This window comes from Muscardinus avellanarius (assembly GCF_963383645.1).
Source record: "Muscardinus avellanarius genome assembly, chromosome: 6".
Taxonomy (NCBI): domain Eukaryota; kingdom Metazoa; phylum Chordata; class Mammalia; order Rodentia; family Gliridae; genus Muscardinus; species Muscardinus avellanarius.
In genome coordinates, this window is record NC_137791.1 from 25,322,618 (window position 1) to 25,339,389 (window position 16,772).

At 46.1% G+C, this 16,772-nt stretch overlaps 1 protein-coding gene across 4 annotated transcripts in view; it reads left to right on the forward strand.

Annotated features, from left to right (window-relative positions):
- Window positions 1-16,772, forward strand: part of TMEM131L (transmembrane 131 like) — a gene marked incomplete at both ends in the record, with an annotated part of 190,820 nt that overhangs the window by 166,955 nt on the left and 7,093 nt on the right. For all 4 annotated transcript variants that reach the window (XM_080697376.1, XM_080697378.1, XM_080697377.1 and 1 more), the window contains 5 exons: window positions 4,107-4,231; window positions 6,908-7,074; window positions 8,191-8,373; window positions 11,217-11,295; window positions 12,819-12,898. In XM_080697376.1, the coding sequence (XP_080553502.1) occupies window positions 4,107-4,231; window positions 6,908-7,074; window positions 8,191-8,373; window positions 11,217-11,295; window positions 12,819-12,898 (634 nt within the window). The remainder of the gene's footprint in view (window positions 1-4,106; window positions 4,232-6,907; window positions 7,075-8,190; window positions 8,374-11,216; window positions 11,296-12,818; window positions 12,899-16,772) is intronic.

Consider the following 16,772-nt stretch of genomic DNA (forward strand, 5'->3'; position numbering starts at 1 on the left):
TACACCTGCTCCTGGCTGTGGCAGCCTCTCAGCAGCGAGGATGGGAGATTCAGGGGTGCGAAAGGACCTGTGGCCCAAGAACGTCCTCAGCAAGTTCCCCAAGGTGGATTTTCTGGTACAGGTTTTGAACATCCCTAACCGAGTTCCCCAAGGTGGACTTTCTGTCTGTGCTTTCTCGTTTCTTTGCCATTTCTGTGACTCACTCCCTGTTGTAGAATGTTCTTTCAGGTCCTGTGAGTGCATTTTCCATTTCATTGTTCGTTTGGAGAAAATCATTCTCAGTAAACACACTTCCAAGTGCAGGGCTCGGTGTTTGTATTTCTTGTACATTCTTAGGCCTAACTTTGCAGCTTAGAAAATTGTATAAATCTGTCTATAGTACATGGAGAACATTCCTCTAGATTTATTGGCAAGGAAGGTTGAAACCCAGGTTTGGAAGCCATAAACTGATTTTTAACCGAGCTCTGGCTTTTTATTTTCTTCTAAGCAGATTTTTTTTCCTTAGAAAAGTAATTCTACAATCATTATAGAAGCAGAAAAAAGATCTAAATTTCTGTATTCTAGTTTTTCAATGGAATTTTTTAAAAAAACTTTATCATTTTGTTATAAAATAGTTGAGAATACTATCTGTGTATGGATAAAATGTCAAAATTTTAATTTTCTCATGTGGTTGAAAATTAGGTTGGGAACTTTATTTCATTGGTTATGTAGCATTCCATTATTTGTGAAATAATTCTTTTTTTTTTTTTTGGACAGTGGACTGAACTCAGGTTCATTTTACCTCTGAGTGATACCCTCAGCCCTTCTTAATTTTTATTTTGAGACAGAGTCTCACCAGTTGACACAGCTGGCCTCAAATCTGTGACCTTCTTGACTCAGTCTCTCACATACTAGGATTGCAGGTGTGCTTCCCACACCTGGCCAGCTCTATCATAATTTAATTCATTTTCTTGCAGGTGAACACTAAAGTTGTGTCCAAATATTACTTTCATAAGTAACTCTCCTCTCTGGTGAACCATTTTGTTCATAACTCTTACCTGTTTGTGAATGTCAAGAAAAAGAAGTAAAGCCAGGTATGGTGGCACATGCCTGTAATCCCAGTACTTGGGAGGCTGAGGCAGGAGGATTGCAGGGTGGAGGATAGCCTCAGCAAGTAGTGAGACTCTCACTAGCCTAGCAAGCCCCTGTTTCAAAATAAAATAAAATAAAATAAAATAATAAAATAAAATAGGGCTAGGGTTTAAGTCAGAGGTAGTATGCCCCTTAGTTCAATCCCTAGTACCCGTCCCCCACCCCAAAGAGCTAAAGAATATCAACTACTTATGGCATCTCAGGCGTGCTGGCAGGTTGCTTTCCAGAAGGTTAGGACCCATTTACATTCATGTGTGTGTAATATGAGGATGCTGGCATCCTCTTTCTTTTCCCAGCATCAGTTTGCACATTTTTTTGAGCCTAGGGCCTCATGTACACTTAGCATGAGTTCTACCACTGAGCTATCTTCCAGCCCCGTTAGCAAAGTCTTCATCAGTGTGTGACAGGTCCACAGTCCTGTTTGGGTTTGGGGGTGGAGGTTTGTTCACTTTTGGGTGCTGAGCATTGAACCCAGGGACTCACCTGCTATGTGCTTTATCACTGAGCTATACCTATAGCCCTGAACAATCCTGTTTTGGTTGTCATTTCAGTTTACATCTTACCAGGGAAAAGTGCATTTTTCTTCATTTCTTTTGTTGTAAAATTGTGGGGGGAAATAATTTGAAAATTTATTCATTTAAAATCTTACCATTTAAAAATTTTATGAATTGAGAAGTAAATATCTAGCCAGAGGCATACACGTTTACAGTATCCTGATTCTCCGGCCATTGCCTAGAATTTGCAAATGTAAACATGTGCTATAAACACATATGTGTTTTCTAAAACCAAAATAGAAATATGAGATACAAGTTAGCCTGTAATTTGCATTTTCTACAAACATTTTATTATAAAATATTCTAGATGAACTTTTTCTGCCCCTTTTCCATTTCTTTTGTGAGTTTAATGTCCTTTGTCCACTCTTCTCTTGAATGTGAGTCAATTTTTTTCTTTATTTTCTATAAGAACACTTTCGATGTCAAGGTATTAATCCCGTCTATCAAATATCATATATCAGGTCATTTTAGTTTGCCTTTTCCCTCTCCTTTGTATTGACTTTTGTTTCCAGTGGCTTTAAGAATGCCTCTGTGTAGACAATCAGTGGTTCCTTTGATTTCTTTATTTGCTTTTATTAAAGCCTAGGGAATCGTTCTCCACCCTGACATTTGTTAAACCGTCTCCTCTGTCGGGAAGATCAGAGAACTTAAGTAGTTCATAAGGTCAATAATAGTGATGTCAGCAAAGACGTATATAAACTGCTTACTAGGTGCCAGGTAATTTAATCTGACAACCACTGTTTGAGGAACTCAGGAAAGAGAGGTAGAAAAGCTAGGTGATTGCTTCAGGTGCCCTGAGTAGGGAGCGAGGTTCAAAGCTAGGCCTCAGAGACAGTGATCTCCATAGTGATCCTGTGTGGCTCGTTCAGTGCTTTGGGTAGCTCTGCCTCTACGTGTGAGCCCTTGCTGCCAGAAAACAGAACCTTTTGCCTGCTCTTTCTGGGCAAGTTTGTTGTGGTGGTTCTGGTGGAAGTCCATTTTCCTACGGCCTGACTCCATTAAGGGGCAATCCATGAATACATAGTATATGTCTCATGTTTCACAGTGGATGTGTGGAGACTTTTCACGTGTCTGTTTAGCCTCAGACTTAAAGCAGTCAGTATAAGGTCCTGTAGTAGAGTTTTATATATGTGATTTGTCAGGTTTTTAAAAACACCTTCAGAATCAAAAAAAAAGTTACTGCACACTTACTGGAAAGAACATTCAAGAAGTATAAAGCAGGAAAGCAAAAATCACATAATCCCACAGGATGTCCAGTTAAAATTTCATGTTATTTCTGCTCTTTGTTTATCGTGGTATACACAGTGCTTGGAAAGCAGAGGAGGATTTTGATATCCCAGACATGGGGACATGTGGGGAATGTGCGTATTAAATCCTTTTTCTCCTTCCAAGTCTCCTGCGTTAGTCAAGTGTATGCCAGAACTTCATGGGGCTCTACTCTGATTTTGTGACCAATCTTCTGAAAAAGAAGGCCAGGATCAGAGCCTGTGCTCGTCTGTGAGGCCTCTGTCCCTGGGCAACCCCTGGAGGAAGCAGTGTCCTCCTGAAAGGACCTTCTGCACTTGAGATGTGTCTTTCAAGCTCTCGGGTTGCAGGGCAGGAGCTCCCATCCCACTCACCTGCTGGTAGTGCCTCCGCTTCAAGGGCAGCAAGCAGAAAAACAAAGTAAGGAGTGTTAGAAAATAGTCAGGACTTGAGCTACCTTGACATGTAAAAGGTTGGAGAGTGCCCCTCCCCTTGGGCCTGTTAAGAGGCCTGGCCTAACATTTAAAAGAGGAAAAAACCCCAATTTAAAAGACACACAAGTATAATACTTTATATCTATAACTTCTTATATATAATATGTTTGCATCACCTGGTGAATTTTCTTTAGAACTAACCACATTAAAAAAAAAAACATGAAGCATATTTTTGCTGTTTACCCAAGAAGCTTAACTTAGTTTGGAGCATTCTATGGAGATCTGGCTGTTCTTCTTAAGTTCATCTGTAAACAAAAACAGAAACATACAACTTACTCCTCAGTTGAGTTTTAATCTGATTTTTTTCAGTAGTAATTCATGTGAGTTGCACATACCAAATTAACAGGTGGAGGGAGGCTGGAGGATTTATTGCTGTTGAAGCCAACAACAGGCCAGCCATAAATTGCTTGCAGATGTTTTTCCTTCTTGGCCCCTTAGGAATTTTATAGGCAACAATTCCTTTTTTCTTCTCTTTCTCTGGAGCTTGCGGGAAGCAGAGAAAGGAAAGAAATGAAAACAAACTAGAGATTGAGAAACATGTGTCTCTGCTTTTGCCATCGCTGGCCATTCTGATCGCAGACGGGGTTGGTTTTCAAAAGTTGGAACCCAAAACAAACAGTCATAGGTTTTCCTTCATGTTTAGTCAGTTTAAGCCACTAAACATTTCTTTTTTCCTCTTTAGCAAGAGGATCCTTACAGGAAGAAGAAGCTTCAGGAGAAAAGAGAAGGAAATGTACAAAATCTAAATTGGAATAAAAATCGAACATGTAAAAAAAACAAGAAAAAGGGAGTTGCTCAAGTCTCGAGGTGTGTAATTTTTTTCAACCCCTTTGTGATTTTGATCTAATTTCTCACTTTGTGATTTTGATCTAATTTCTCACTTTGTGATTTTGCTGTTATCTTTCTGTAAGGTCATGTGGATAATAAAGGGTAGTGTAGGATTTCGAGACCGAAGTGTACTTGTAAAATGGATGTGTTTCTTCATTGTATTTTCATTTTATTAAAAATACCTTAAAAGGGCTGGGCATGGTGGTGCACACCTTTAATCCCAAGTACTTGAGAGGCTGAGATAGAATGATCACAGTTTGAAGACCAGCCTCAGCAACTCAGCAAGACTCGAAGCAACCTAGCAAGTCCCTGTTTTAAAACAAAAAGTAAAAAAGAGCTGGGTGGAGTAGCTCAGAGGTAGAATGCTCCTGGGTTCAATCTTCAGTACTGAAGAAAAAGAAGTATGGGGTGGGCATTGTAGTGTACCCCAATTTAGGGGAACTTTGTTTCTAAAAAATAAAATATGGCTAGAGTTGTAGATCAGAGATAGAACATTCCTGGACTCAATCCATGGTACCACCAAAAAACAAACAACAACAAAAACCTTTAAAGGGCCCCCCCTTTTTTGTGTGTGGTACTAGGGATGGAACTCAGGGGCTTTCTACCTCTGGGCTACATTCCCAGACCTATTTTATATTTTATTTGGAAACAGGGTCTCGCTAAATTGCTGAGAACCTCACTAAGTAGTTGAGGCTGGCTTCGAACCTACATAATCCTCCTGTCTCAGCCTCCCAAGCAAGGGGATTACAAGTGTGTGCCACCATGCCTGGCTTTCTTTTTTATTTATTTATTTTTAAGTGCTGAGGACTGCCCTAGGCAGATAAGGCAAGCACTTTGCCACTGAAATACATCTCTAGCCCTTTTTTCTTTTCTTTTCTTTTTTTTTTTTTTTTTTTTTGGTTTTTTTGTTTTGTTTTGTTGCCGTACTGGGGATGAAACTCAGGGGTGTTCTACCTCTGAGCTACACCCCTAGTCCTATTTTTTATTCTTTATTTTGAAACAGGGTCTCACTGAGTTGCAAAAGGGCCTCACCAAGTAGCTGAAGCTGTCCGCAAACTGCGATCCTCCTGTCACAGGCTCCCGAAGCCCTTGTTATTTCTGAGATAGGGTCTTGCTAAATTTCCCAGACTGGCCTTGACCTTGGCATCCTCCTGCCTCAGCCTCCCACATGGCTGAGATTACATGTGTACATCACTGTGCCCCAAGATTTTCTTAAATATGGTTTTTATAAAATGCTAAAAGCCATGAAAAGTTTTAGGGAAAAAGGCTAACCATCTCTCTGTGCTAAGGCAGCGTTCTGCCCGTGAAGAGCAGGAGAGTTTGTGCGTTGGGTGCTAGAGGAAGCCCTGCTGAAGCCTTTCCAAGCTTGGCCATATGGAGAGAGAAAATAGCAGCCATTTCACAACACTTACTTTAGTCTTCCACAAAGTGGATTCTTCCAGCCTTGGAAGTGAAATGCTCAGATCGTAAGCGAGCCACGCAGCTGGCAAGGGCGCAGCCAGACTGGACCAGGCAGCTTGGCACCTGGTGCTTCCGAAACCTTTCTTCCTTGAGATGCGTCATTTCCCTGGGCTTTCTTTTTCTTATCTGTAGGATAATGAAGGAGCTGCACGGTGCTTTGTGGGGAATTGTATTACTAAGGTTCTAGAAATAGCCTCCTAAATCTAATCTAATCTAAACCTCTCAGTTTATGGGTTTTCTTTTGCCATATCAGTAGTGCGTGCGTGCGTGTGTGCGTGCTAACTCCAAATCCACCTAGGTGATGCGGTCTTTCTGATTTTGTTCTTTCCCTCCCTCCTTCCCTCGCGATGCTGGGATGGGACCCAGCCTTGTGCATGGTAGACAGGCGCCCTTGAGTTCTGGTCTCTTAGCCTTATTCTGCCCTCACACATGTGAGAACCTGCCACACAGGCCCCGCCTGTCCTCCTGTCCCTGGATGGAGATTTTCAGACTCTTCTTTGCATTAAAGATATCCCTTCCATCACCTCAGTTTTGTGTAAGAGTTTCAGTTCCAGCTCTTGGACACCTGTCTGCAACTGTTTATGAGTGGGCACTAAAGGCTCCAACTCAGTAATGCCCTGGGAATTCTCAGGTGAGCACAGCTGGGTTTCTTTCCTTTTTTGGGGGGGGGTCTGAGGATGAACCCAGGGTCATTCTACCTCCTAGCAACAGCCCAGCCGTATTTTTTTTTTTTTTTAATTCTTTATTTTGGAACAAGGTCTCATTGAGTTGCAAAGGGCCTCACTAAGTAGCTGATGCTGTCCGTGAACCACGATCCTCCTATCTTAGCCTCCCGAATGCTGGAGTTACAAGCATGCACCACCACGCCTGGCTTTTCCTCAGCTAGTATTCGAATGTGTGTGGTTTTGTTTTTGTTTTTGTGGTACTGGGGATGGAACCCAGGGGCATTCTAACTCCGAGCAATACCCACAGCCAGCCCTATTTTTAAAATTATTATTATTTATTTTGAAACAGGGTCTCACTGAGTTGCAAAGGGCCTCACTAAGTAGCTGAGGACAGCAAACCATGGTCCTCCTGTCTCAGCCTCCCAAATGCTGGGATTACAAGTGTGTGCCACTACGCCCGGAGTCTCTTGGGAAGGACGCATGTGTGTGTGCACGATAAAATACGGATGTGATATTTTTTCTCTTCTAGGCCTTCTGAACAGAGTGAACTAAAGCTTGTGTGCGGTGACTTTGAGAGGTCTGACCTGGGCAGCGACATTGATGTAAGAAGCTGGTGTATGCAGGAAAACTCTGGGGAGATGTGTAAAGCAGATGCAGAAATTACAAGCAGCTTACCTGCTGCACAGAGAGGGGCAGGTGTGTAATACATGGAGCTGTTAGTGGGCATCTGTTGAAATTTTGTTTCCTTGAGGAAGTACCCGGCATGAGAGAGGCACCTGCCTGTCTCCATAGGCAGGTCGCAGGCATCACGACCAACTACAGCTGAGTTGGGAAGCTGTCAGGGTGGCTCTAGAAAGCTAAGATTCTTTTGGGCCTGGATAAGGCTCTAGAGTTTTCTCCTCTTTCTCCCCTAAAATTGCCCTCATGCGTATTGATAATGGAACTGGGCTGCTTGCTCCTAGAAGAGGAGTCCTTTGGTGGAAGAGGGGAGTAGCCAGGTGAGGGAGTGCCTTCTCACCTCTGAGCTAGGTAGTTTCTACAGAGCCAAGCCGCTGTCCCCCCAGGACTGCTGGGCAGTGTCATGGAGAAGGAGGGGCGCCCAGTGCTGGGCTGGGCAGGATGCGGGGCAGTGCAGCCACAGGACCACTGAAGTTAGTGTGCTGGTGGGGCACAGGGGGTGGGGTTGCGCTCCTCCCATCCACACCTGCTCTCCCCAGGCGGGAGCCCCACAGCGGTGCACACCGCAGTTAGCTGGGCTCCATCTCCAGCTTTGCCTTCACATTCCCTTGACACGTGTTGCTCTTTGGTCTTTTTGGAGATTCTTCTCACCCAGATGTCAATAATATTTTGAAACTCTTAGTGGTCATCTTAATAAAAGAGGCAGATCTCCAGTCCCATAGAGTAGCTTCAGTTTTCTTGATAGACGCGTGTTATTTCTGTCTTTGTCTTGTTTTGTGGTGCTGGGATGGAGCCCGGGGCCTCCCACACGTGAGGCGAGAGCCGTGGCACTTAGTTCCAGCCCCAACCTCTAGAACCATTTTTATAGATCAAGGTTCTACATGGTATTGACTGTCTTGGCTCCACACAAGTCTAACTGTCCATCCTGTAGGCATAAGAGACTCGGCCCATCCCTGCTGGTCCTTAAGGTCCGAGTTAGTGTCAGTGACCATCTCTGTTGTCCTTACTAGCGGGCTGTTGGCACTGGCCCTGAAGCTGCCCCGGCCTCTTCCTGATTTCACTTATTTTTCTGTTACCAAGGGCATCAAGTTAAAGTCAGGTCAGTGAAACACGCTTTTCCCTTCCCTCCTCCAGAGGGCTACCAGAAGGCAGAGAAGAAGTGTGCCGACAAGTTCTGTTCGGATTCCAGCTCGGACTGCGGCAGCTCCTCGGGCAGCGTGCGGGCCAGCCGGGGCAGCTGGGGCAGCTGGAGCAGCAGCGGCAGCTCCGACGGCGACAGGAAGCCCACGGTGGACCCGCAGCACTTCCTGCCAGTGGGTGAGTCCCAGGGAGGCCCGGCGCCCAGCGTGGCCGCCTCTGCCCTCCTGTCCCCAGAACCAGGCCTAGATCCGCCTCGCTGAGGACAGAGATGAGGCTTGGGTGTTTCTTTGAACTTCATCCACTTTCTCTTTTTTCTCTTCTCCCGTCTTTTTCTCCTAATCAGTGCAATTATTATTTAGTAACTGCCTCTTTGAAGCAGTTCCAACAGGTATACATTCTTGCTTATTGTGGTAAAAGACACAGAGCATAGAATGCACTGCTTTAACCATTTTAAGTAGATGTGCTGTGGCCTTAGGCCCCTCACGCCATCCTCTCCAGGACTCTTCACTGTTCAAACTGAATTTCTGTGCCTCATTCCTCCCTCCTTGTAGCCCTTGATTACCTCTTTCTACTTTCTCTCCCTATGAATTAGGGATATCACATATACAGTTGGGTCATACAGTATGATTCTCTTTTTGTGACTGAATTATTTCACTCAACGTAAGATCCTTCAAGGCCCATTCATGTTGTAGAATGTGTCGGAATGTCCCTCCTCCTTAAGGCTTGTTACTATTCCATTGTATATATACACACAGTATTTTATTTGCCCACTTTTTAATTGGCAGAAGCTTGGTTGCTTCTTCCTTCTGGCTATTGTCAATTATGCTGCTACGAGCATTAGGCTTTCTTATTTTTAAGACATTTAATGACGTAGCAGAGATCCAAGAAGCATGTATATTTCTATTATCCAGAATTAATAACTCTTCCTTTTTCTCACATTGGTTCTTGGTATTGGGTTTTTATTTAAGAAAAAATACTTTTATCATCTGTCCACTCCCCTTAAGAAAGTCACTTCCACTGTCATGAATTAGGTATGTACTATTTTAGGGCGTTTTAAATTTTATATTCATATATTCATTTGCAGACTGTAGTGCTCATTTTTAACTTAATGTAAGTGGAGTCTTACTTCAAGATAGCATTCTGTGTGTTTCTCCCCCTTACTGTTTATTGCTCCTTGCCTGTATAAAGGTGCTTTTTATTTCTTTTAATGGTCATTTTCAACATCGTAACCTTTTAACCTTTGTAAGAGGAAAAGGCGGTGAGATGCTGCTTGGTGTCTGCGGGGCAGCCCCGCATGCCACTCACCTCCAGGAGGATGGGCGGCGGCCCTGCTCCCACCTGGGTTCTGAGCTTGTTTGTTACGCAGTGGCTTGGGATAGGACCCCAGACTCCTCACCCCCGCCCCCTCCAGGCTGCTTGCAGATTGCACACACAGGTCAGCAGCTTGCTGGTCGCCATCTTCGCTTCTCTCTCCTCCCCAAGTAGAGAGCTGTGAAAGAAGGTCTTGTCTAAGTGAGCAGTGCAGTAATGGCCATAGACTCCTCCTCGAGAAAGCCCATGTGTTCCAGCCAGGGTTGCTCAGCACCCTTCTCCCTATTCCCTCCCCTCTCTCCATTGACCCTTTTAGACAAGATTTCCCTAATCCCACCCCCCTATAAAATTTAAAACTACCAAGATACACTGTCTATTACTGGGCACTGTGCTGTATACATAAAAAGATAAAGATTTCCTCAATCCCCAAGAAACGATCAGTCCACTTCCTTGGGAACAGTGTTGGCCCGTGGGTACTCATGGCCTGAGTGAAGGGCCAGCACTCAAGTCTTGCTTGGTTGTCTTGGACGGTCGTTACAGCTCACAGCATACATAGTTCCATCTATTACTGAAGACCGAGGGTCGGCCTGTCAATGCTGACCTGACGTGAGACTCTCCAAAACCAGCACTTAACATTAAGAACAGAGCCCAAGAGCAGCTTTCGCTCACGAGGGAGAAAGGGCAATATTGATGAGAACCATTAATAATACTGCTGTACAGTGCTGTACCCTTCAGTGCACTAAGTTAAGCTGTACAGTGGCTGCCCTCTATGGCCCAGTAAGTTCCAAGTTTTCAACTCTGCAAGTATTAAAGATAAAATCATAATATTGAAATCGTAATCATAATCTATAGTTTAATATCCTCTATAATTGTTGATAGAGGGTATATACAGATAGTTCTATAAACCGGACACTGGGACGATACAGTGCGTTGTACATATGTAAGCCATCCTCTGAGTAGGACATCGGGCACATGCTACATACTATTCAAAGCAGTGACTTTCATGACCTGTTTATTATTTTTGGTGGAAAGGGTTTCGGTTCTGACTTACGTGGCGGGGTTCTCACAACTCAGCTGGTTTTGACATCACTGTGCAGTGTACATTGTCCAGCGTCCTGTGCATAGGCAGCTGGTTTCCACCATCCATCATTTGAAATGCAGTGCATTCTGTGAAATAAAATGTCACCCAGTTCTAGGAAATACTTTATGAATTCATTTCTCTTAGTACATGTCAGCCATATATGTAATATTGGATATATTATGCATACTTAGTTTTCTTGGGTGTCTGTTTCATGAGGGGACAGGAGTAACTTTCACAACAAAATTTATTACTTTTCATGATGAATTTAAAATATTTTCAGATGAGCTGGGCGTGGCTTGCACTTGTAATCCCAGTACATGGGAGGCTAAGACAGGAGGATCATAGTTTTGAGGCCAGCTTTGGAAACTTAGTGAGACCTTGTTTCAAAACAAAAAAATCAAAAAGCTGGGAGGTGTATGTTAGAGGTAGAATGCTCCTGGATCCAGCACCACAAAAAAAGAAAAGAAAAAAGAATCAAGTGCTTTAATTATTTACCTATTACTTTTCTAAAAAGCATAGACCTCAAAAGGCATAATGATTATTATTCCCAAGTTGTTACAAGTGGTATATTTGTTGCTCTATTTAGATATCACAGAATGTATCCTCATGTGTCTTCCTTCTAATGCAGGAGACAGTGTTTCCCCAAGTGATTTTCCTTCTGAAGCTCCTCTCTCCTTGAACCTTTCTCATCACATCTGCAATCCCACGTAAGTTTTATTTTTTCCAGCTTTTATAGTGTGTTTCTATGTATTGCCTTTTCTGTCAGTCAGTGTGTTTCTTCTTGGTATCTGATTCTGCAAGTTAAAATATGAAGACCATTAGCCAGGTGTGGTGGCGTACACCTGTAATCCTAGTACTTGAGGCTGCTATGGGAGGATCACAGATTCAAAGCCAGTCTTAGCAACTTAGTGAGACCCTGTTCCCAAATAAGAAATAAAATTGGGCTGGGAGTGTATCTTAGTAGAATGCCCCTGGATTCAATCCCCAGTACCCCTTCCCCCCAGAAAGAAAGAGAAACAAAACTTTTAAGGATGCAGGAAAGTAAAACAAAACTGAGCACTGATTACTTAGGATCTTTATAGAAGCTGTGCTGTGGTGGGTACACATTTGTCTTTGGTCTGTATGATATTTTTCACAGCATTGGACAAAATAGACAAATTTACTTCCTCAGAATCCATGGGGGATGGGGCTCCAGGACCTCCTTGTGGACACCAAAATCTGCAGGTGCTCCAAACCTGCATATAAAATAGCATAGTATAGCTGGGCGTGGTGGCGCACGCTTGTAATCCCCGCGCTTGGGAGGCTGAGACAGGAGGATCGCGCAGGTTCAAAGCCAGCCTCAGCTACTTAGTGAGGCTCTCAGCAACTTAGTGAGACCCTGTTTCCAAATAAAATATAAAATAGGTCTGGGAGTATAGCCTGGAGGTAGAAAGCCTCTGGGTTCCACCCCCAGTACCACCACCAAAAAAAAAAAAAAAAAAGCAGAGTATGTGGATATAACCTATGTACATTCATTCATGTACCTTAAATAATCTCTAGGTTACTTGTTATACCTACTGCAGTGCAATGTTATATAAATAGGTGTTAGACTGTATCCTTTGGAGAATAATGACAGGGAAGAAGTTTGCACATGCTCAGGACAGACTCAGCCATCTAGGCCTGGCTACATAATCCTTAACAACAACAACATAACTTTTCTTTTTCTAATTTCATTCTGTGGTTGGTCGAATCACAGATGCAGAACCCGTGGACTTTTTATTGAACGAGAGAACAGGTTTAAGCAAGAGGGAGAGGGCCTCGGGTGACAAGTGTAATTGGGTTTCTTGGGTGTCTGTCTCCTGAGGGGACAGGGGGATGTAATTAGATGGGTGAGACTGTGAAGAGAGACACTGAGTGCAGAAGGAAAGCTCTTGAATAATTTTTTGTTAGAGCTGGAACGAAAATTGAAGGTTAAGAATGGCTGCTCCCTGGTGGGAGGTAAATTGAAAATGGCAGTTACCTTAGTTTATCTTGGCTAAATTTTTGCAGTTTTTTAAAAGCAAGACTCTTCAGGGTCTTGGGAATTTACTGTTGCCCAACTCTTTCCTGGCCAGGTACCATTTTGTCTCTAATACCTGCATGTTTCTGCGGGGAAGAATTTGTGTAAAACCTGTTAGACTTCGTTCTATAATTTCAGTACTTCCTGGTGCAGAAAAATCAGCAGCTCCTCCTGTGCTCACTTCCCCTGCAGAGATTCGAGTCACCTTCCTGAGTTTGCAGAACCTTCCTGTTCCAGCCTCCCGGGGCCCACAGGTGCTGAAGAAGATAAAGGTGAGCCACAGCGCGCTCATGGTGGGCACCACTCGGAGGCTCTGCCCTGCCTTCCTGCTGGGAGCGTAAGAAGAAAAAGCAAGGGGTCAGAGGAGGGACCAGCTCTGCTGCTGGGCACCGCCAGGCCTCTGCCTTTGGCTTCTTCTTCCACGTCCTGTAGCCGATCCTCCTGCAGGAGACTCCCACTGCACCTGGGCCACCTTCCCCAGCCAGAAACCATCTAGAATAGAGGCGATGTGCGGCCCGAGAGAAGCCAGGCCCTGGTGGAGAAGGAGCCAGGGCGAAGTTTCCCCTTTGGCTGGTCCACTCCACGTCCTCCCTCCCTCACCCGTCTTGGGCCCTGCTAACCCGCCTCAGTGCCTGGGTAGCAGCCTCACTCCTGCACCAGGGCTGAGCTTGAGCGCTGAGCTCCCCTAAACCTTCTGCCAGGTGGGGGCGGTGGCCTTGGAGCGTGGTGGGAAGGAGACCACACTCCTCCAGTGGAGCCGAGCGCAGCGCCAGAGCCCCTTGCGTCTGCTCCCTTCCCCTACCCTTCACCTCTCTCTATCTTTGTTAGTATAGAGCTTCTTTCCTGCCACAGCAGGGCAGAAATTATGGCAGAATTTTTCCCACTTTTTATTCTCCATGGTATTAGTAAGCTTTAACAGAAACACTTGCTTCTGGATATAAAAGCTGCTCTCCCACTACAGAATTTTTACTTGGAAACATAAGATTTCAGTGCAATTTTTTGGGGGGGGTGGGTAGGTCTGGGGATGGAATCTAGGGGCATTTGACCTCTGAGCTACACCCCCTGCCCTATTTCTTTATCCTTATTTTGAAACAGGGTCTCATTAAGTTGCGGAGGGCCTCACTAAGTAGCTGAGGCTGTCTGAGAACCACGATCCTCTGGTCTCAGCCTCCTGAATGCTGGGATTATAAGCGTGCGCCACCACGCCCGGCCAGTGCGATTTCTTGAACACATCTGGGACTTGTCAGGCTAATAACAGAAACAAATTGCTTGCAGTTTGGATCGAACTAGCTTAGGGACTCCTCCCAAGTAGATTTGCCCCTGGCTCCCGTCTACAGAGCCTCGGTCCTGTCCCTGTTTTACTGTCTCGTGCCTCCTTCATGGCTGTACTTTGACGCTGACGCTGCAGAAACACCCTGATCCGTGGTTACACTTACTTCCTCGACTCCTCTCCTTTATTGCATTAACTTTGCAAAACCCCAGGCCTTTGACCCTCCGCTGTGTCTACACTTCCGGTGCCTCTGCTTCGTTCTTAGATGGCCTTGCCTCCTGTCTTACTGGAAAAGAGGAGCCATGATAGACATTCAGGAGGCTCGCACTTGCCCTGCGTCCACCCTCCACGCCACGCGTCCTCTGCTTCCCTCCCATTGCCCCGTCCCTGCCGCTCAACCCGCTCCTCCGCTTGCTGCTCTGTCTCAGCTGATTCAGATTCTCCTCCTCCCCTGCGTCCAGGAAGCCCCTGCAGTGTGGCGCTTGCTGCCTCCCCCGGCTGAGATAGTGCTGTCGGGTCCCCGGTGTTTCCAAGTCAGCGAGGCCTTGCTGGCCTCTGTCTTCAGTCTCTTCATCACACACGTTGCTTCCTGATTCAGTTCCTGCTCACGCCCTCTCATGGCCCTGACCCTCCCGGAGGGTGCTCGGTGCCTTCTCAGGCTTGCACCCCTGGCTGATCTTGCCCATTTTCAAAGCTTTAAGTTTTGTTGCGCATCAGGATGGCTCCCAGATGTCTCCAGCTTGGGCCTCTCCCGAACGCTGGCATCTCGTCACCAACTGCCAGCTTGACATCTTCTCCTGGAGGTGCAGCAGGTGCTCCAAGCCAAGTGCCGCTGCTCTTAGTTTCCTGTTTAATCTTTCTGTGTGTCCAGGCCCCAAATTTAGGAGTTATCTTTTTTTTTTTGTTTTTTGGTGGTACTGGGGATGGAACCCTCCTCCTCCAGGCTACACTCCCAGACCTATATTATATTTTATTTGGAAACAGGGTCTCTTAAGCCAGCGAGGCCGGCTTCGAACCTGTGCAATCCTCCTGTCTCCGCCTCCCAAGCGTGGGGATTACAAACGTGCGCCACCACGCCCTGCATAATCTTTGACTGACTTTCTTGTGCCTCACCTGGTCCACGCTCCTCCCCTGTTAGCTGTTCACCTTCTAGACACATCCTCGTCTGCCATAATCCCCCGGCCAGCCATCCTAACTTCTCATCTACCCTACCACAGTAACTTCTGCCCGAGCCCATTCCACATCCATTAGCTAGAATGCATGTGTTAAACCTAAGTCAGATCACATCCCTGTCAAGAACTGCAAAGCCTCTGAGAGATTTCTCCTATTTCTAAATTCACAAGTTCGCCTGCTACCATTTTGTTGAAGCTGGCGGAAGACAAGAGGCTTCCATGTCAGAGACCAGAGACTGGCACAGCCAGCAGTGCTGCACCTGCGCTTACGCCCACTGCCCTCACCACCGTGGGCATGTCAGACAGGACAGGAGCCCTGTCCTCAGGAACAGGGTTGTGCTGGGAGGGAGGCGTTCTGTTTATTAGAGTAGAAAGTAAGCACACTTGCCTCTTGCTCCACAGAGCGGCCTTTACCTCTGTCTTCTGAGGCTTTGCCTAACCAGCATCCTTGGAGAGAGAGGTCAGAAGAAGGCAGCCAGTGTTTACATTCCCAAGCGGTGCAGAGCTCTGAGCCCCATATAGAAGTGCCACCCAGGGGCGTTTGTGCTGTCCTGGAAAGAGTGTTTACAGTTGTTGGACTTCCCTAAGTAGCACCTCCGTCAGTCCAGGACAGAGGTGGGCAGTGTCTCCAGCGTGGCCTGGCTGGCTGAGAAGCTGGGTCCCCAGTTCAGTTTGGAGAGTGAGTCTGGTCTGCGCAGGTGCCCCTGCACCACCCGACCTGTGTCCCAGTGGCATCCATCCACCTCACCTGTGCCTGAGCCACGGCCGTGGCAGCACAACACACGTGAGAGGTGCCAGTCAATGTCATGCCTGGGAGGCACAGGAGCCGGGCTGGCTGCCTGGAAAAGCAGGGGAGGAGGTGATCCGCTTGACCTCACAACTGTCTAATGGCGGGGTTGGGGGCTGTGGGGGGCAGCCACACGGTCAGATGGACAGTGTGAACAGTAGCTTAGGAGGACGTTGTCCTTTGTGAGGTCGGCTCCGGCTAAGGACAGCAAGCCTCATTGGCGTCACCTCCTGCCTTGTGCCTCGTGGGGTCTCAGGTGCTCCCTCCCCAGGGGCCAGGTGGTTGCTGCCCTGCAGTGTCAAGAGAACCCGTGCATCTTGTCCCAGGACCTGTAACTTCACTATTTTTCCAACCAGATCCTCTTGGTTCCACCTTTTGTTCTAAAGGATCAGACAAGAGGAACGGGGTGTTGGGACACAGAGACCCTTCTGCCACGCTCTGGCCTGTGTGGGCACTGTGGGGGGACTCAGCGAGCAGCGTAGAGGACCTCCCTCCCCCTGTGGTAGAGGACCTTATGGTCCAGCAGGAGGATCTTGGTGTCTGAGACAGAGCTAGGTTTGAAAGCTCGTGGCCCTCATTTTCCTGGGCTGAGTAAGAATATGCCCCAGCAGGATGGGCCTGGGGCTCTGTTGGGGTGGATGCAGACATCACATTTCTGGTAGGTCAGGGTCGAATTCTGAATGTTCAAAATAGATCTGTCTCATCTGTCCTGACTTCCTGATCACTACTCAGGAAACAAGCAAGAGAAGATGAACCCTTTGGGGACAACTCCTCCCATGTTAAGTACAAAGGCATTTAGCCCTGACGTTGTACCTAATTCCAGGAAGGCAGGGCTATAGAGTCAGAAATACTTTTGGGCTGATATTCAAGAACGTTGTTCCATCACTCAGCAATACCAGATGCTCTGGATGGTGGAG